General features: G+C 36.0%; 1 protein-coding gene across 1 annotated transcript; it reads right to left on the bottom strand.

Annotated features, from left to right (window-relative positions):
- Nucleotides 1–1,267: 1,267 nt before the first annotated feature.
- Nucleotides 1,268–21,647, bottom strand: LOC114330653 (kinesin-like protein KIF3A). The gene is made up of 2 exons (XM_028280059.2): nucleotides 20,731–21,647; nucleotides 1,268–2,405 (listed from the first exon to the last, which is right to left on the bottom strand). The coding sequence occupies exons 1-2, from the start codon at nucleotides 21,554–21,556 to the stop codon at nucleotides 1,453–1,455; spliced, it is 1,779 nt and encodes a 592-aa protein (XP_028135860.1). The 5' UTR covers nucleotides 21,557–21,647; the 3' UTR covers nucleotides 1,268–1,452.
- Between the last annotated feature and the right edge of the window lie 228 nt (nucleotides 21,648–21,875).

The following is a 21,875-nucleotide window of genomic DNA, read 5'->3' as shown; positions in this document are numbered from 1 at the left end:
AAAAATATTGACATTCCTTATCATTTTAAAGTCCTCATCTTATAAATTAATATGTATAAGTAGTATCTGAACTGTCATTATTATGAGGCAGAAAAAATTAAAATTATTAAGAGGATCGGTACTTATTTTCGGCTGCAATGCTATTCAAATGGGGATTCATTTTTTTCGAATCCTGAGAAAACTAATAAGTATTTTTGAAAAATTTAAATGCAGAATAAAAGATTACGTTATTAGCGAGGGCCGAAAGTCCCTGAGAACTTCTATAATGTTTATTTTAATAAGTTACAGGGGCGAAAACTAAGAGAAAATTTAGTGTTATTTTTAATTTCAAATATCTCATTCAAAATAGACTTTTTATTTATTCTAAGGGACTTTCGGCCCTCGGTAATAATTTAGTCTTTCATTCTGCGTTTAGATTTTTCAAAAACATTTATTGGTTTTTTCAGGATTCGAAAAAAATGAACACAATGTCCGCGGTAATATTTTCCAAATCTATCTGTGTCATACAATGCACTCAGTCGAATAGAATATTGTCAGGATAATGTCAGTCAGACACTGGCAATCAGTGACAATTTTAAATATTTAACATGAATCGGGAATATTTTGAGTTGTTGATTATATAATTTTGATATATAGTGTATTTGATAAATAATTGATTTAAGACGTGAACTTTATAAAAAGTTATTTATTGTGTATTATTTATGGAAGATAGAAGCAGAGAATACATTAAGATATATTCTGTGATCCAAGTATTTTGTTGCTGAAGATGTTCAAAATTGTAAGCGTTCCATAGTAACAATATATTATTAAAAAATCACTTTAACACTTTTCCTCTTTTCTCGATTGAGTATTATTTTTGTTGTAGGTACATATAAACTATTACAATAACTAAATACATAGTTAGTGAAAAAATTATCATATTTATTAACTAAATTAATAATTTGCAATTATACAAAAAATAACAGTTATCCAAGAACATTCAAAAGCCATCTCTTTAAGTTAGTTATGAAATTGTCAAGTAGAATGACATTCTAGTAATATTTACATATCCATACCAGTGTGAATTTTACTACACGTAATTTGCTATGTAAAGACAGAAAAGGTAGGGATAGCCGTAAAATATTTGAGAATTATGTACCCATGGCCTTAAAAGAAAAATTTTTAATATAAAAATTTTTTTGTATTATAAACGTCAAATGTAACATATTTTCAGTGAAAATTGTGGTTTATCGCCATATGATTATTATTTATAAATAAAACAACACAGTGCACTTTTTGCATCAGTTTTCCAACCATATATTTGAGGAAATATTGCTGCATCATTTTTTGGTGCTTTTTATAAACTTAATAATCAAAAAAGCGTTAAATGCATTAAAAAGCATTAAAAAAATAAAATATATAAATAAAACAATAATACAACACTCAACAAATAAATAATATTAATATCACTGATTAATTTCTTGGTTTTAGTTTGCTTCTTTTCGGGTAACTCAAATACACAGAGTCCGGGTTCTTCTTCTTCACTTCCCCACGACTAACTGTTCTTCTGAGATTGTTTCCACAATAGGCAATGCCTTTAACTTGCCATTCCTGGGTATTCTCATCCCAGATAATACTGCTCTTGAGGTCCGATAAATATTCTTTTGGAATGCTTTCTTTTATAACAAATTGTGCTAAAGAGGTTTCCTTTGCCAAAGATTTATTGTTGTACAATAATGTGCAAATCTCATTTTGGTATTCGTTTTCTTTAGCTTTCAGTATTTCTACCGCTTTAGAGATCAATTTATCAACTTCTTCCAGTTTAGAATCAAGAGCTTTGTCTTCTTCTTTAAGATCAGCATATTCTTTCTTGACAATTGTTTTTTCTTTTTCTTTGTGTAGAAGAATCTCTTTCAATATGGAATGTGATGTATCCAAATGCTGCAACTCTTTATCAACATGTTCTAAGAGTTCCATTTGTTGCTGCGCTTTTTCTACCAAATTTTCCCCACCTACTAGAATTTTCTTTTGAATTATATTTATTTTATTTTGTAAAGTACTCTTCTCAGACTCTATATCCTCCAATTCATTATTATGCACAGCACTCTTGGTTCGCTTCTTCTCTTTCTTTTCCAGCTTTTCCTCCCTGGCTTCTAGAAGCATCAACTGTTCTCTGAGCTCTGCAATTTTGCTTTCAAACGTTTCTATGACACTTTTAGCTTCTACATTAGCTGTAACATGATTTTGAATGTGCTTTACTCTGTCAGCATACATGAGCGTATATAAAGTTTCTTCACAATCCTGAGCTCTGGGGCTTACCATAGCTATCATAGCAGTTAAAGAATTTCCTCCTAGAGAATCTTGTAACAGACGGGTGAGCTTGGAATTCCTGTACGGTATGTGGGTGGCTTTACCATCTACCAATGCTAAAAATAAGAATACGTATATATTAACACAACATAGTAAAAAGTAAAAAATATGTAGGGTATTAGAGAAAGCTTAGCAATATCATATAACTTTACAATTTTGGTAAGTTGGGTACTATGTCTTGAGAAACAGCAATCCCCTTTTAAAGTTTTCAAATATGACATTTTCAGAGTGCTGACAGAAGTGAATACTTATAGATTCGAGTATATTCGATTCAGTTCGTTTCGATTCAATTCCATTCGCTTCTATTCACGTCGATCCGATTTATTTTATTTTATTTTTTTTTATTTAGATTAATGCCTCGACAACTAATGGCCATTGGCATTATTTAGTACTTTTATTTAATTCCAGTAATTTTATTTTATTTAATCAACAACTATAGGCTTGAAACCACCCCGTACCCAATCAATAATAGAAAATTGTGATTCTTTATCTAATTTTACCACAAAAAAATGTGTCGAACTATATTTTTCGAAAAAACTAAACAAATCAACCCCTACTGGGTTATAACCACCCCGAAGCCAGTCAAGAATTGAAAATTCGGAATCTATATTTAGTTTTACAGGTGCCGCTCTATTTTTTTTTCTTCAAAAAACTGAACAAATCAACCCCTATAGGGTTGAAACCACCCCTAACCCAGTCAATAATATCCATATCAAATTCGGGATCCATACTCAGTTGTACCATAAAAACATGTATCGTAAATTTGCACCTAATAAAATGATAAAAAAACGGACGCGAACTCTAGGCAGGAAACAGGTAGGTTTTCTTCCTATAGGCGCTATAGGTCTACAATAACTAAAAAAGTAGTCAGCTACCTGAATATTTGAGTGTCCCGATCATGGTATATTTCTTGCTTATTTCCTTGGAGTAATAGTTGGCTTATTGTTTAATATTTTTCCTTGATTTTTGTAATATTCTATAAATTTTACTGAATGTGAATATGCTTATTTAATTTAAAAATAAAATAATTCTACCATTCTTTCAAAAATTATTCACAAACATTATTAGGTTAATTCCTCAGAAAGTTACTTAAATGGAACGTTTTTTCTACTTCTTGAAAAAAGTTGATGTGTGGGTTACAGTAATAGCCAGGGAGGTAGTGTCAAATTTAACCGGAGCATTTTAGCATGGCTGTGTTCTTTTTATTTAGTTAGGTGTTCCATCCCCGTGTGGAGGCGGGCCTCTCAAGTAGAATACCTCCACAGCTTCTCCTGCTCATCGTAAAAGGCGACAAATTGGAGCAGCTGACCGCTGTCCTTCAACCAGCTCCTAACCTGTCCCTGTGTGATAGTTATTACCCCCAACTATCATATTACACCCACCCCTACCATCAAACACGTCCTGATACCCAAACCTATACCCGAGGAGAAAACCTCCACGAATTTAAAAACCAGTGGAGAAAACCACTGAAAACAAACGGATATGCATAGGGATTGCGGCTATGCACCATCCTAGTATACCGCCACCCCAACCTCAAGGTGTAACACCATCGTGCCGAAGGGGTGCATGGCCCAGGGGTAACGTAGTGGGCTACAAGCGATGCCTAAGGGAGATGGCGAACCCGAGGGGAGAACAGCCTTGGCGGGGCAAGGGCGCACTGCCCCACTGGACAGATCAACACGACCCAACTCGTGGGAAGGAAGATGGGACAAAAAAAGAAAAACAAAAAAGGCGGAAGAGAGAGCAGCGGGGGCGAAAAAGAAAACAGAAGAGGCGGAGAAAAAGAAAGGGACGAGAATCAAGGGGAGAAAAGATGGAGAAGAGAAGTGGAAGAAAAGGAAGACCCCGGATCTAGAACCAGCGCAAACAGAAGCAAGGGAAAAGAAAGAGAAGGTAAGAGGGAAACAAGGGAAGTAAGAGAAGAACTGCAAACCAAGAGAGAAGAAAGAAAGAGAATAGGAAGAGAAAAAGAGGGAGAAGAGAACAGACAGAAGGACGAAAAAAATAAAGCGAAGAGTCAAAGGAAAGAAAACGCAAGGGAAGAAGGGGAATCGAGCAGCTCTGACAGCAGTTCCGATGATGAATCGGAGGAAGAGGAGCAAACACCCAACTGTAATGCAAGAACAAAGTTGGAACGCCTCCAGGATAGTGTAGCGGCCCTTGAAAAACTCATGGTTGAGGTGCCAAATACAAGGGTTGTCATAAAGCAGGAGGTCGACAACCTGAGAAACCGGTTGTTCGATTATACCGAGGAACTGGAGGAAAGCAAGAAGAAAGAGGAGGTTCCAAGGAAGTCTGTTTGCACGACATCCAGAGGTGTGCAGACGAACATGGAGTCCTTGAAAGTCAAGAAAATGGCGACAATGGGTGTTCAAGTGGACCTAGAGAACCCAGAAGCCATTAAAAGGAGGGTGGACGCCATCACGGAAAAAATGGCAATATGCGAGTACGAGGAAATAACAGAGTTCTTAAATGAGGACTGGCCGGAGGAAGTCTTCCAAAGAACTGAAGTGAAAGAGGGGGACATCTCTGATATAGCAGCAGACGTGGCAGTATTTGTTACCAACAACGACGAGGACAAAAAAGCCATGGAAACGGTGAAAGGTATGTTTCCTGACCTACCAGGTGTTCCAGCGGAGGTAGATGAGGATGGAGGCCTGGGAACTGTGAGAGTCACGATGTCTGCTCATGTAGATGGAACGTGGATTGACAAGGAGAAATATGGATTCAAACTTCTCCCAAACAAGAAGGAAGAACTCGAGTCGGTGAAGTTCCTCAAGACATGCAGGAAACTGGTACAGAAGATGGAAGAGCTAGGAAGAGAAAGAGTGGGAATCCACACGCCAACATCACTAGGAGTTGAGACATCGAGGAGAATCCTGGAGTGGGCAGCAAGAGGAAGGGGTGTGACGATCACGCTCCTAGGCAAAAAATCCAGAAGAGGGTGGGCAAACATTAACACCAAGCCCAGAGAACAATGTGGAGTAGTACTTATCAGCAAAAACAAGGAAAAATCATTTGCGGACCTTATGGCAGAAGTGAAAAGTAACCTCACAGGAAGAAAATCCATCGACATAAAAAGGATCAGACAGACCAGAAATCAAGGAATATCACTGGAACTGGGAGGAGGAAGGGAAATGGCGGAGGAAGTGAAGAAACTCCTCTCTGGTAGCACATGTGTGTCGAGAGCAGTGGCAAAAGGGGGCGTCGTAAAGAGAAGAATCTTGATGCAAGAAATCCCACCCAACACAACGGAGGATGTGATCCAAAAGGCCATAGAGGAAGCAGCAGGTAAAGAGCGGGCATGTGACATAGTAAAAACCTGGACCGAGACACGGGGTGGAGAAAGAGGGATGATGAGTGCAGTGATGGATGTCGACGAAGACGCGGCCGAAAAGATCCTAAGAATGAGAAGAATTAGGGTAGAGTATACCTCCTGTCGGGTCATAGAAGCAAGGACAGAAATACCAAGATGCTTGAGATGCCTAGCCTTTGGACACAAGCAATGGAACTGTAAAGGGCAGAACAGAAGAGGATGTTGCTTCCGATGCGGCAAAGAGGGCCACATAGCGTCGGAATGCAAGACAGAAACAATCACATGTCTCAACTGCGATGTGACCGGGCATGTGGCGAATTCAAGAAGATGTCCAAAGTTCAACCGACTGGTTGAAAGTAGGGACCACTAAGGACTAGTCCCAGGAAGAGCGCGCGAGTGGAAACAGTATGAAAGAGAGCGTGAAAGAAGTCCGAGTCTAGGAAATGGCGAACACAGGAAATAAGATCCGAGAGCTGAGAGTACTACAAACGAACGTGGGAACGGCGAGATTAGCACATGATCTCGCCGAGGCTGCCGCCGTAGAAAAGAATATCGACGTGCTGGTGACGGCGGAGCCAAACCCAACAGCGGCTAAGAAAAGAGGATGGTTTGTGGATACGACTGGAAGGGCCGCTGTACGAATCTACAATAGAAAGCTGCGAGTGTATGAAATTAAACCGAAAGAAGGATACGTGATCGTCCGGATGGAGAAGATGCGGCTGGTCTGCTGTTATGTTTCTCCAAACATAACAGTGGGTGAGTATGAGAGGAAGATGGACGAGATCATGCAGGAAGTGGGGAACACAGGAGGAGAATGCGTAGTGCTGGGAGACTTTAATGCAAAAGCAGCGGAGTGGGGATCTCCTATCACCGACACTCGTGGCAGGATACTGGCCGACTGGGTGAGTACTCTGGATTTAGTAGTACTGAACACGGGTCTGGCGCCTACGTTTGTTAGGAGAGGTACAGGTACGTACATCGACGTGACTATGGCGACACAAGGAATAGCGGCGAAAGCAAGAGGCTGGAAGGTTTTACCAGACTACACCGGAACGGAGCATCAGTACATCTGATTCTCGATAGTCGGGGCGGGAACTACTAACGCAGTCCGCGCGTCTGGTACGTCGGGAGGCGGATGCGGCGATGGAAATGACTGGAAAGTATACGAGGAGCTGATCAAATGGAGAGTTAGCATGATGCAGGGTCAATCACCTACAGTCGAAAACCTGGAGAGGGTAATTAAAGAAGCGATGGAGGGAAGCAGGAGGGGTCGCCGAGATTTAAACAAGATGCCCTACTGGTGGAACGCAGACATCGAGACACAAAGAAATGAATGTATAGTCATGAGAAGAAGGCTAACGAGAGCAAGGGGCAGAGCAGGAGTCGATCCTGATGTCATCGAGGAGATCGAGGAGGAGTACCGCCTACGGAAGAGGGAACTCTACAGGAAAATTCGTGCAGAAAAGAGAAGGCACTGGAGAGAACTGTGTGAAAAACTGGATGAGGACGTCTGGGGTCAAGGATACAGGATCGCCATGAAAAAGTTCCATGCGTACCCCTCGTATGAAATGCCTATGGATAAGAAGCTCGAGGTAACACGAGAGCTCTTTCCCGCGGGCAGGTGGCATGGTGTACAGAGAGACGAGGAAGCTGAGCGGGCTGTACCCTTTACCATGGATGAACTTGTCGAGGCATTGGGCGCACTCAAGACGCGCAGGTCCCCCGGTTTGGATCAGATATCACCTGAGGCGGTGAGGTGTCTAGGACGGGCGGAGCCCGCGTGGCTTCTGGAGCACATGAATGCACTGCTGGAAGCACAGACCTTTCCTGAGCCTTGGAGGACATCGAAGTTGGTACTGCTTCCCAAAACTGGGGAAAAGTATCGACCCATCTGCCTTCTTCCGTGCGTCGGTAAGCTGTATGAAAGAATGCTGCGGGGACGTATCGATGGCATGATTGAGAGGTCGGGAGGCTTGTCCCCGAGGCAGTTTGGTTTCTGTAAGGGGAGAAGCACGATTGATGCAATCGTGAGTGTATTCGACGCATTGCGCAATAGAGGGGATGAACACCGTTGGGCGGCCCTGTTGTTGTTCGATGTTAGGAATGCATTCAATACGCTGCAGTGGAACGAGGTAATGAAGGCAATGGAGGAGAGAGAGTGTCCTGGATACCTGATGAACGTGGTAGCGGAATATCTGTCTGAAAGAAGAATTATGGTGGAGAAAGGCACGATCGTGGATGTGACGGCAGGTGTTCCCCAGGGATCTGTCTTGGGCCCGACGCTATGGAATCTAGCATATGACGGGATTCTGAACTGTGAATATGGAGAGGGTACGTCTCCCTTCGCATTTGCAGACGATCTCGCTGTGCTGGTGGTGGCGCGGGACAAGCCAGATCTTAAATACCGGGTACGGAAAGCAGGCGGCGTCGTGAAGAAATGGATGACACAGCATGGACTGAAACTCGCGGCAGAGAAGACCGAGGCCATCATTCTGAAGGGGAAAAGGAACAGGCAAAGTGTGGAGCTACAATGTGCAGGAGCGTGTCTAACACCCAAGAAACACGTAAAGTACCTAGGAGTGACGTTGCACCAGAATGGAAAATGGGGGGAGCACGTGCAGATGGTGACCCGGAAGGCTGCAAACAGTGCGGCTGCGTTGGGGAGGGTGATGCCCAACATTGGAGGACCCAAATCCGAAAGGAGGAGGGCCTTGCACGGTGTTGTGCAGTCGATCGTCCTCTATGCAGCCCCAGTCTGGAGTGAAGCGGTAGGGATACGGGCCTACAGGGGGCTCATTACACGGGTGGACAGAACAAGTCTGCTGCGAGTGGCATGCGCCTACAGGACTGTGTCTGCCGCAGCCTTGTGGGCCATCACTGGATGTGTTCCGCTGCATGTGTTGGTAGTAGAAAGAAAAGAACTGTATGAGAGAAGAGACCATGAGCTTACTATGGCCGAGAGAAGACAGGAAAGAGAAAGGTCAATTGAAAGATGGCAGCAAGAATGGAACAACATGGAGCATGTGGCACAGTGGACAAAGATGTTGCTTCCTAATTTAAAAGATTGGATGGATTGTGGTCACAGGCGACTGGACTATTTCCTGACGCAGGTGCTCACAGGACACGGGTGTTTTAGAGCCTACCTCTCTAGGTTTGGAAAGGCTGACACTGACGAATGTCTATACTGCAGACACCCGGACACTGTTACACATACCATGCTAGAGTGCAACAGATGGATAGTAGAAAGAAATAGAATGGAAAGAGATACAGGTGTGAATTTTTTGACAGTGCGAGAAATGATTGAGAGAATGATTGAAAATAAAACTGGTTGGACTAGCATACACAACTATATCCGTGTAGTGATCAAGAAGAAAGAAGAGGAGGAAAAACTGCTGTACCAACGATAGGGGTGAGAGGGAAATATATGGCGAGTAGAAGGCAGAGGGAATAAGTTTTGACGAGAGGCGAATAAGTAAGATATATTGTATGAGACAGACTGTGGGAAAGAAGCTCTAGTAAGAAAAAAAAAAAAAAAAAAAAAAAAAAAGCCCAATCTTGGGACCAAAAAAAGGGGGAACGGGGAAAATGAAGGGCCTCCTTGCTTACAGTCTGTGGATAAATGAAGGTAAAGTGCTTCGGAAGCGATGTCGACCTTGCAGCGGCCATTCCGTTTTCGGAGCGCTGGATGACAGAGGAGGGTCTGGTTTAGCAGGTAGGCATTCGGCGTAGCCTCGGCGACGAGAGAGCGTTTTAAAGCACCTCGGGAACTATCGCTGGTACTACGAAGAATGAATCCTGCACTAAGGTCAGTCAGGCGGCGTTCTGGACTGAGGTGTCTTTTGAAGATTCCAGACCCCCCCTCTTTAAAGACGAAAAAAAAAAAAAAAAAAAAAAAAAAAAGTTAGGTGTTCCAAAGCTTATTAACAAATTATGTGGCAGCTGGCCCAAAACCGGGGATTTTAGGCAAGAAAAGGTAAAATGTGAAACTTGATGGAAAAACGCTACAACTTATATGTCAAATATTTATCTCCATGACTTACGTGTATGATAGCCAAGAATACCTAGATACTGGCTTTCACCCCGACAACTCGGGTTCAATTCCTGGCCCTGAAAATCTTTTTTATTTTTAAAATTGACATTTTGATTTGAAAAATATTTATTTTTTGATAATACCACGTTTTTATTATTCATACGACACAATATAAAAAAGTCTGTAAGTATGTCTTTTATAGAATCGTAAACTTTGCATTTGATCATATATTCAGCTGACGCGTTTTCTTACAATCTAAAATTCATAAATTAATGATTTAGGTATACTTTTTAATATTTGCCAAACTACATAGTTCAAGAATATTTTTTTGTTATTAACTAGCTGACCCGGCAAACTTCGTACCGCCTTAGAACTAAAAAATAATGTTTAAAAGTTAAATACCTACAAATTACCAGAAAGCGAAAAAAATACTCAAAAATATTGCGTATACTTTTTTCTAATAAACAATATTGTTTTTGTGGTTCCCGGGTTCATGTACAACAACTTTGCTTGAGGTCATCATATTTTATGATCAAATGCATAGTTTACGATTCGATAAGGGGCATACAGACAAACATTCATTTTTATATATTATAGAGAACAAGGAAATATTTAAATTAATAAGGGGTTGGTGATAGAAAAGTGAAAAATTAGGGTCCAAAAAAAGAACGTGGGGGGGGGGCAATCCCCTTTTTCACTTAGATTGGTCGTACTAACTCAGGAAGCTTCAGGGGATTATGTACAACAACTTTGTTTATTAAGGAGGTCAATCATAATAATATTATGATATTTTCATATTATGATCAAATGCATATAGACCGGGCAGTATCGTCGCCCTTGCTAGCGAAATTATTCCGATTCGATTTTTTTGCACAAACTTACTCAAAAAGAGGTCCTTATAACATATCCACAGGGTGCCGGGCGGTGCCGTGGTCGAAAAATTGTTTAAACAATTTTTTTTAAACAAATTCACAAAAATATATTTTTTATTTCGATCAATATTTTTTCAGATAACTTGGGTCATTCTGAGCAAAAAAGGTATCTTTTCATTTTTCTCTAAAATTGATTGTTGTCGAGTTATATGCGATTAAATATTTGAAAAATGCTAAAATGGCCATTTTCAAGTCATAATAACTCGATTAAAAATTATTACTATGGAATTCAAAAAAGTGACCAAATCAAGTTTTAAACCCCTTCTTCAAAGTCCTGAAATGATTTTTGGCATTATTTTATTACAAAGCTGCTATTTTTAATTACATATTAACAATTAGCGCTATAGTCCAACCGTATTGTCGCCCGCACCTCCGTTAAGCGAAATTATTTCGATTAGATTTTTTTACAAAAACTTACTCAAAAAGAGGTCCTTATAACATCCACAGGGTACCGGGGGTGTCGTGGTCGAAAAATTGTTTAAACAATTTTTTTTAAACAAATTCACAAAAATAATTTTTTTATTGCCAACGTTTTTTTTTTGATAATTTGGATTATTCTGAGCAAAAAAGGTCTTTTGTGATTTTTCTCTAAAATTGATTGTTGTCGAGTTATATGGCCATTTTCGCATTTTTCAAATTTTAAATCGCGTATAACTCGACAACAATCAATTTTAGAGAAAAATCACAAGATACCTTTTTTGCTCAAAATGTCCGAAATCATCTTAAAAAAAATGTTCGAAATAAAAAAATTATTTTTGTGAATTTGTTTAAAAAAATTGTTTAAACAATTTTCGACCAAGGCATCGCCCGGCACCCTGTGGATATGTTGTAAGAACCTCTTTTTGAGTAAGTTTGTGTAAAAAAATCGAAGCGGAATAATTTCATTAACGGGGGCGACGATACATCCTTGACTATATCGCTAATTGTTAATAATTAAAAATAACAGCTTTGTAATAAAATAATGCAAAAATCTCTTGAGGACGTTAAAGAAGGGGGTTGAAACTTGATTTGGTTACTTATTGAATTTTATAATAATAATTTTTAATCGAGTTATTAAGCCATGACAATGGTCATTTTCGCATTTTTCAAATTTTTAATCGCATATAACTCGACAACAATCAATTTTAGAGAAAAATGAAAAGAGCCCTTTTTTGCGCAGAATGACCCAAGTTATCTAAAAAAATTGTTCGAAATGAAAAAATTATTTTCGTGAATTTGTTTTAAAAAAATTGTTTAAACAATTTTTTGACCACGGCACCGCCCGGCACCCTGTGGATATGTTATAAGGACCTCTTTTTGGGTAAGATTGTGCAAAAAAATCGAATCGGAATAATTTCGCTAGCGGGGGCGACGATACTCCCCGGTCTAATAGTTTACGATTCTATAAAAGACATACAGACTTTTTTATATTGTGTCGTATAAATAATAAAAACGTGGTATTATCAAAAAATAATTATTTTTCAAATCAAAATGTCAATTTTAACAACAAAAAGATTTTCGGGTTGTCGGGGTGAAAGCCAGTAGCTAGGTATTCTTGGCTATCATACACGTAAGTCACGGAGATAAATATTTGACATTATAAGTTGTAGCGTTTTTCCATCAAGTTTCACATTTTACCTTTTCTTGCGTAAAATCCCCCGTTTTGGGCCAGCTGACACATCATTTGTTAATAAGCTTTGGAACACCTAACTAAATAAAAAGAAAACAGCCATGCTAAAATGCTCCGGTTAAATTTGACACTACCTCCCTGGCTATAATTTATTATTATATGCAGACGTACTAGGGCAGTCAATGAGGGTATGTGGCTCCGAATTCCATCCTACTATATCGATTTACGTGATATTTTCACAGTAAGTAGGGAATAGCCCAAGAAACAAAGTCTACCCTATGCCGATGTGTGCTTTTTTTTGCTTAAATAACTACGGAAGTTGCTAGAGAACCTAATACTAAGCAAAAACTGTTCTATATTTTTTTTTCGAAAACTAATACTTTTTGAGTTATTCCTGGTTGAAAATTGGCCATTTTCATTGAAACAACACACCTTTTCAAATGGTTTTTTGCGAATACCTTAAAAACTATGCATCTAACTAAAAAAAACTATATAAAACATTTTTGTAGCTTATAAAATAACAAAGAGATTCTTTCCTTTACGAATCTTCTAGTTATAACACAAAAAGAGATATGGTAAGTGAAAAACTTGTTTTCTTGTTGCATGCTCAAATCGGTGTATTTAACTTGAAATAACAGAGAAACGGTCGATTTTAGGTGTATAATGCTACCAATAACTTTTGTTGTGCTTGAAAAGACCTATAAATTAAGCAATATTAAATGTCGATTACATTCAAACTATGCGAGATAAACTAAAAAATTTGATGACTAACGTATTTTAAGAAAAAAATGAGAAGTATATTTAAACCCTCATCCACAAGAATTTAAATGCATCGTTTTCCTTCTACAATACATTTTATTATAGTGTTCTTTTTATGTTCAAAAAGTTGGGCGGGTTTAAAATGAATGGTTTTTGAAAAAAATAAGATCAAATGTTTGAGCGCATTTTTATATTTTCTTAAAGATCTTCCTATTTCTCCATGTAACTCAAAAATGATAAGAGTAGGTTATTGGTTCTAGATAAACATTTTGATTTTATTTTTTATAACAGTATCTCTTATCATTTTCAAGTTACATGGAGAAAAAGGAAGATTTTTAAGAAAATTTAAATATGCGCTCTATAATTTGATCTTATTTTTTTTCAAAAACCATTCATTTTAAACCCGCTCAACTTTTTGAACATAAAAACAACACTGTAGTAAAATGTATTGTAGAAGTAAAACGATGCATTTAAATTCTTGTGGATGAGGGGTTAAATATACTTCTCAATTTTTTTCTTAAAATTCGTTAGTCATCAATTTTTTGTAGCATATCTCGCTTAGTTTGAACGTAATCGACATTTAATATTGCATATTTGAAAGGACTTTTCAAGCACAATAAAAGGTATTGGTAGCATTATACACCTAAAATCGACCGTTTCTCTGTTATTTCAAGTTGAATACACTGATTTGAGCATGCACCAAAAAAACAAACTCTTTTTACCTACCATATCTCTTTTTGTGTTATAACTAGAAGATTGAAGAAGGAACAAATCTCTTTGATTTTTTATGAGCTACAAAAATGTTTTATATTTTTTTAGTTAGATGCATTGTTTTTAAGGTATTCGCAAAAAACCGTTTGAAAAGGTTCCGGTAAGGTATTCGCAAAAAAACCGTTATATTTCAATGAAAATGGCCAATTTTCAACCACGAATAACTCAAAAAGTATTGAGTTTTCGAAAAAAAATTATAGAACAGTTTTTGCTTAGAATTAGGTTCTCTAGCAACTTCCGTAGTTGTTAAAAAAAATTTCCACCCCCGAGAAGTTGTGGTAATCGCCCCCAAGACAAAAGCACACATCGGCATAGGGTAGACTTTGAATAGGGAGATATTTTCAGGCCATTTCTAAAATTTCATTAAAATCCATGCAGTAGGATAGAATATGGAGGTAATAACCTGTTCTTGCTCTCATTGACTGCCCTATACATACAATATTGTATTGTTGCAGTGTAAAGTAACCAACAAAGACACGTGACTTTATTTGTTTTTTGCATTTGTGTATTTGACTTGCAGTTAAGGCTTATCCGTTATTTTCGTTATCCGTGACAACTGTGCCATTCAACTCCATCGATAAACGGGAGTTGACTGTATTCAGTTGAAATAAAGTCATTCAGTTTGACACCAAATAAAAGGCAATCATCCACCTTGTTGAATTCTTTAGGCAAGTCAGTACAAATGGAATCGACCTGAGAACTGTTTTCCAATGCATTTATAATGTAATCAGTGTAAATTAGCAACTTGGTAGAAGTTAAATAACCAGGCAGGAAACCATGCTGACAAGTATGAAGCTGACTTTTCAGAATAACTATCAAAACATCAGTGATTAAAGCCTCCAAATTTTAAGAAGCAGAAAGAATTATAATGTGATGGAAAGTGGCCAGGTCAAATAGTTATAGTACATTCGCTGACCGTAAAATATTGCAAAACGTATATATTTTAAAGAACCGCTTAGATTGACATGAAATTTGGTAACATGTCAAAGAAGAAAAGTGATATTGTGCCGATGTGTGCTTTTGCCCGTGAGGTGCTTCACCCCTTCTCGGGGTTGCAAAAATATATGTTCAAAATAAGTTCGGAAATGGATAAAATGACTAATTCTAAGCAACTTTTGTTCTATAGCATTTTTTTACTAAGTTAATACTTTTCGAGTTATTTGCGAGTAAATGTGTTCATTTTTCAACAAAAAGAAACACTATTTTAGACGTTATTTTGCAAATAACTCAAAAAGTTAAAGTATAAGCAAAAATATAGCCCATAAAAAAGTAAAAAAAATGGTGTATATTGGTGAGATCCATAAACCCAGTAAAAGAAGAGTTGTAACTAATGAAAAATAGATTTATACTCGCCATATTCCAAATGGAATATTTCAACGTGAAATAACCAAAAAATCAAGCACTTTTCGCGGAAAACTCATTACAACTTTTTTGAAGTGTTTAAAAAAAGATTTATTTTTGTTTTTTAAAAAAGTTTCTACCATTAAAAGTACGGAATTTACGCTTAAAATACAGTTGGTTACTTTTTTTGTTAAAAAGATCGCAAAAACCACCCCCTAATTAGCATCCCAAATGAAATTAATTCTTACCAGTTCAAAAGTTGCTTTACTCGTGTATGTATTGTTTATACAGTGCTTTTTTAACCAATGATTTTTAGAAAAAACAGGTCAAATAATACTTGAAGGGTGAGACATTATGCCATATTACGCTTGCCGGGAAAGGTACCCTCTCACCCCCGTATCATCCCTTATTTTTTTTAATTACTCCCACCTATTTTTATTTTATATTTGGATTCTCCCATGGACATATTATGTCCATGGATTCTCCTCTTTGTACTGATTTCAAAAATGATAACACATGATGCTTAAAGTGATTAGTTTGTGAGAAAAACAAATACAAAAACAAGAGAACTGGATTGAAAAAAAAATATTTTTTTAACAACATTTAGAATGAACATTTCACTACCAAAACTTTTAACAATAATTATTCAAAATTTAAATAAGTCATTTCGAATAATTATTGTTAAAATTTTTGTTAGAGAAATGTTCACTACCTAACCATTGTAAATGTTTCTATCTGATAAAATAGTTTAAAAAATAATTTATTCAATCCAGTTTTCTTGCTTTTGAATTTATTTTTCTCATAAACTAATCACTTTAAGCATCAAGTGTTATACATTTTTGAAATAAATACAAAGAGGAGAATCCAAATATCAAATAAAAAAGATGGAACTAATTTAAAAAAAATTAAGGGATGATCCGGGGGTGAGAGGGTGCCTTTCCCGGCAAGCTAAAATATGGCATAATGTCTCGTCCTTTAAGTATTATTTGACGTGTTTTTGTGTTTTTCTAAAAATCAGTGGTTCAAAAGTTATTTAAGGTGGATAGTTTTATCCGAAAAGCATTGTATGATCTGAAAGTTTCATTGGTTCAAAGTGCATATTTTTGAAGGTGCTGTATTTGAAACGGCTTTAACTAGGCACTAATCATGAGTATATGCAAATTTTGAACAGTCATATCTTAACAAATATTTGTCTTACTAGTCTTAAAGACAAAAAATCCAAAATATTCGTAAAAGCAAAACCTACATTTGTTTACTCTTTGTGATTTTTGGTATCACTAATTAATTTTAGGCTATTTAGAAAAAAAAGCATTTTTTCAAAATTAAAAATTAAAAAAAATTAACTTTAAAACGAAATTTGTTCAAAAATAAGCCCTTTGAACCGATGAAACTTACAGATCATATAAATAATACATAAGTAAAATAACTTGTGAGGCGGTAACAATTAATTTCATTTAATATGATAATAAAGGGGGTGATTTTCCAGAGTTTTTTTAACCAAAAAAATTAGACCAACTTTATTTTGAGCATGTCTTGCTTACTTTTACAAAATTACTCTTACAAAACAAATATAAAGATTTTTTAAACACTTTAAAAAAGTTGTAATGAGTTTTACCCAAAAATTGCATCATTATTTGGTTATTTCACATTAAAATATGTATTCGCTTTTGAAGAATATGATCCTATTTCTCATTAGCTACAACTTTGCTCCTACTGAGTCTAGAGAGTTCACCATTTTGTCACATAAGTATTTATAAGCTATGCTTTTGCTAAAAATGTTTTTTTCAATAAAATACCTACTTACTTTTTGAGTTATCTGCAAACAACCGTTTAAAAACGTGTTTTTTTTTTTGTTGAAAAATGGACATATTTACTCGCAAATAATTTGAAAAGTATTAACTTTGTCAAAAATTGCTATGGAATAAAACAAAAGTTGCTTAGAATTAGTCAGTTTATCTATTTCCGAACTTATTTTGAACATATATTTTTTCACCCCCGGGAAGGGGTGAAATTCATCCCCAGAACAAAAGAACACATTGTCACAATATCAATTGTCTTCTTTGACATGTTACCTATATGTATGCCAAATTTCATGTCAATCCAAGCATTTCTTTAAAATTTGGAGCAAAAACCGTGATTAAACATACTATTATTAAAAATAGGTACACTACAGAGGTATAAAGAGAGACAACGCACAATTCTTTAAAAACAAGTTAGATATTCTATCTGAATTCTATCTATTTGTTGGTATTAAGATAATGTAAGTGTGATACAATTCACAAATTTTAATATGTAGTTAAGTAAGGACTAAGGAACACATATGGCTGAACCTGATATCAGGTATATGACTAGTCATCTAGGCAGGAAAATGAAGGATTATGGACACTGCTAAAAAAACTGACTAAAGCATTAACAACTGACTGTGGCTCCCTAAAAACAAAATCATTTAACCTCATGCAACTTGGAACATTAAAAGTATTTCTCTTACAATTAACCAAATCAGAGGTGTAACCAGGATGATCCTAAGGGGGGGGGTTACGACTACTTGATGGTCTCTGGGGGGTATGGAATAATAGTAATGGTGTTAAGCGTATAGAGCTCAAAGTACATCCAGGGGGGGGGCGTTACCTGGTTACGCCTATGAACCAAATTGTTTTACTGTCTTCATCTATTTTACAACATTAAAATGTGAAAATATTGAATTATACATGTCTAACTATCCATCTGCAATCACAACTCTTCCTTTATTAGAATAGATGGAGAGACAAATTAAGTTTCGAATGAGAGCTTATAACCCAAAGATGGTATTAAAGGCGATAATTTTGACCACTTTAAATGATAACATTATCACTAAATAACATTGACTTCACACCCTGACTTCGTTAGTGTCATAACCTTAAATCATTTTGTTTTGTCATAACACGTTCCTTTAGGCATTGTCTTCATTGTGGAACAATGTCATATAATTTAGTTATCTTAAAATCCAGTGCCATAACGTGGGATAAGGCGGATTGATACCCCTAATCCTCGAATTTTGAATATGGGTGCCTTAGCAATAGCACCTTATCATATTTTAAGGGTGAATTTCAGGGTAAAGCAATGTCAATAATTCAAATAAATACTAGCATTAGATGTATTAATTACATAAGTAATTAACATGAGTGCAGAATTTGGACAAACATAGTGCAGTTGCAGAGAAAAAAAATGATGAGTTCACATAAAATCTTGTTTTTGCTCTCCTGAAAAGTTTACGATTTCAGCGTTATGGCACTAATGAAGGTGTGACATCCGTTAAACAAATAATATAACGTTATAATCAGTACCAAACTTACTAAGCTTCCTCTATCCAATAAAACATTAGGTATTGTCCAAGTAAAACATATTGTGGAATAGCTTTAAGCCGGTGAAATATGATATTCTTCAAATAAAGATATTAGTTCAAACATTTAAGAAGTGGCCCTTTGAACTCATCTGTGTTTTTACGCCCAGACCTCCCATCGATTCACAAGTTTCGTGCAAAATGATAGTAGTTTTATTTCGGTAGCAGTGTAGTGATTCGAGTGTTTTGTTTGCTGTAATTATTTTGAATATTGGTTTAGTATTTCGTTTGGAGAGTGTTAAGTGTTGATTATTGTAATTTAATTAATGTGAATAGTGATGTCGCGCCCGTAGGATAATGTAAATATCGCATACGACAACGTTGATATTGTAGAAATTGCCAGTGCTAGTGTGAATGTAATTACTAAAAAAAAGTGCCCGTAAAGAAGATTCGAATGCATTTAAATGCTGAAACACAGCAAGTATGTTTGAATGTATACAAAAATCTACATAAGAAATTCAGCTTCAATGAAACACTATTGGCACAAGCCACCTCTAGTTTAACAGAAATTCCACTTTCTACTGTATATAAAATAGTTAAAAATGAACCCTATCTTCGCAAGAAACGATGTGACTACAAATTTTCAAGACCTTTAAATCCTTCACTTGTAAAACTATTGAAAACCACAATATAAGACTGCTACAAAAGCAATGAAATACCTACAATAGAAATAATAAGAAAGAAATTGGAAACAACTGGTCGAAATATCAACTGCTGTGAGAAAACTCTTCAAAACTGGATAAAAAAATAGGCTTTAAATTCAAAAAAAAAATAAATAAACGTCAACCAATAATTATGGAAAGCCAAAGAATAGTCAACAGACGTAATATGTACCTAGAAGAAATTACTAAATATAGGCAAGAAAATAAGAGAGTTTATTATTTAGATGAAACTTCGTATGATACCCACGATACAGTAAAGAAAGGATGGACAGATGGTTCAAGCATGTGCATACCAGAAATGCCTGCAAATAAAGGCTCGCAGCTAATTATTATTGTACATTGCGGAGGAAGTGAGGGATGGGTTCCGAATGCTTTAAAATTATGTGGGAAGAAAATGGAAGGTTATAACGTTGACTACCACAAGAATATGGAAGCTGTCATTTTTGAAGATTTGTTTGAAAACTCGCTGATCCCAAACTTGGAGAAAAACAGCGTAATAGTGCTTGACAACGCTTCCTATCATTCCCGACAGCTCACCAAAATACCAAATACATCTTCAAAGAAAGCTGACCTGCAAAATTTTTAATGGAAAATGATTTGTATTTCGAAGATTTTTACACAAAAAACAACTTATTGAAGTTCTACACACGAAGCAATTTAGAAAATTATACGCTCTAGAGAGTATTGCCGAAAAGCATGGACACACTATATTGAGACTTCCCCCATATTTTTGTGTTTTCAACCCTATTGAGATAATTTGGGGACAATTCAAACCAAGTATAAGGCGTTCAAATACAATTTCCTAAATTTGAAAAAAGGTAATTGAGATAATTAAAAAAGAAGTAGCCAATATTACCAAAGTAGACTGGCAGAAAAGAATCGCCAAAGTGATCAAAGTGGAAAAATATTATAAGAAGATTGGGCACTTCCACATTAATGGTGGAAATAAATTTATTATTGAATTGGGCGATGATAGTGACGAAGAAAATACGGAAGAAGGAGAAAATGAGTTAAGTGTATCAGTATTTTAATTGTTGTGTTGTGCAATTCATTTTGCAAGCATAAGTGTAGTAAGTGTAAGTGTAGTAAGTGTAGTAATAAAAAGACTTGGTTAAAAAAATATTTTTAGATTTTGTATTTTTAATAAATAAAAAAAGAACGGGAACATGCTTGCATTTTGTGCTGAATTTTAAAAGTTTTGAACTGTATACCTAAAGTAATTTTAGATCTAACTGTGTTTTTATAAAGTTCTTTTAGTATCATTAGTATCAATAATTCTAACAATAACAAGATTAATTATAAAAGCTATTCTACATCAGTTATTAATGCAAGCATGCGGTAAGAGGGAGGGTCCCTGTGAGGTTAAATGTAATTAAAAAGTTGATAAAATTAATTTTAACACATACGATGTTATGTCCTGCTTTAACGGTAAGTATAAATAAATATTTTTAACTACATATTATTTAATTACCAGAAAAAACCAGCTGCCGGCCTAATAGCTTAAAGAAGAACTACCCAAAGCTACAAATCTTACCTATTACACTATATAGATTGCTTGAACAATATATTAATAATTACTTACCTGATATAACATTCCCAAGCACTGACAAGGACAAATTAATTTTTCCTGCTTCTCTCAGTCTATCTCCCGTAGCTAAACTTTTGTGTACTCTTTCAGAACCTGCCAGATCTACTAAATTAAGTTTTCCAAATGTTGTTTTATTGGTAGTATGGTTTTTAGTTTCAATTAATACTGTAAAAACTGCATGAGATCTTGAACTTACATCGTTTAGTTGGGTGAAACTGGTAGCTCGATTTTTGTTGCCTTTTTTAAGAATTTCTGTAACACCTTCTAAGGAATCTACTGTAAATCCAAGCAAATCTTTGACATAGACACCAATTCCAGGTTTTTCTTTTAATGTAAGCTTCTTTGGTTGGTCAGATAAAAGATCTCGAATCTCTTCATTATATATTTCTAAATAAGTAACAGTGACAGCATAGGAATATTCATGATTCGCTAGAGTTATTTGCGCAAAAATGTGAGAAAATATGTTGGGAACAATTCCTTTTCGGTTATTATCCGTAATATCACCAACCATGGTATAAGTTTTACCTGTCCCTGATTGACCATAGGCAAATATTGTTCCATTGTAGCCTTTAAGAACTTGTTCCACAATAGGCACTGATACATGTCTATATAGGTCTATTTGCTGACTATTCTCGTCAAATACTTTGCAAAACGTAAACGTTTTCAACAATCCATTTTTATTTAAAGATATTGTGTTATTGTCTGAATGAAGAGTCTTTTGGATTTCTAAAGATTTTTCTTTGTCCTTTAGTGGACGTATCCTGATAAACACACGAACATTTTCCACTGTATCTGGACTAGAATCTTTTACCTCCAACATTTTGTTTTTTTAATATACACTAATTATTTAGGAAGGAAATTTAATCTAAAACCATGCAAAATCAATAATGAAATGTTTTGAAAGATCTAAACGTCACTGTCATCGTCATCTGTCATCAGTGTCATGATGGTCAGCTTATAGAGTAATTTTTAGTCCATTCTTTAAAACAACCTATCCTGACGTCATACAACAAAAGATGGTTTTAAGATTTAAGTAGTAGAAAATATATACTAGGAATATGTAATTTGTTAGTTTTGTAAAGGATAGGCTAGTAAAAATAAAATAATACTAAAACATTTAGTAAAATCTTTTAATAAGA

This window comes from Diabrotica virgifera, chromosome 5, assembly GCF_917563875.1.
Source record: "Diabrotica virgifera virgifera chromosome 5, PGI_DIABVI_V3a".
Classification (NCBI taxonomy): Eukaryota; Metazoa; Arthropoda; class Insecta; order Coleoptera; family Chrysomelidae; genus Diabrotica; species Diabrotica virgifera.
Note: the sequence above shows the minus strand (reverse complement) of the source record. Positions and strands in the feature narration are given on the sequence as shown.

Bases quoted from the DNA above. Each gene is read 5' to 3' on its own strand.
- LOC114330653 (XM_028280059.2), bottom strand. From the start codon at position 21,556: ATGTTGGAGGTAAAAGATTCTAGTCCAGATACAGTGGAAAATGTTCGT. The intron at 2,406-20,730 runs GTAAGTAATTAT...TCTTATTTTTAG, and splicing joins GCTTGGGAATGTTATATCAG to CATTGGTAGATGGTAAAGCC.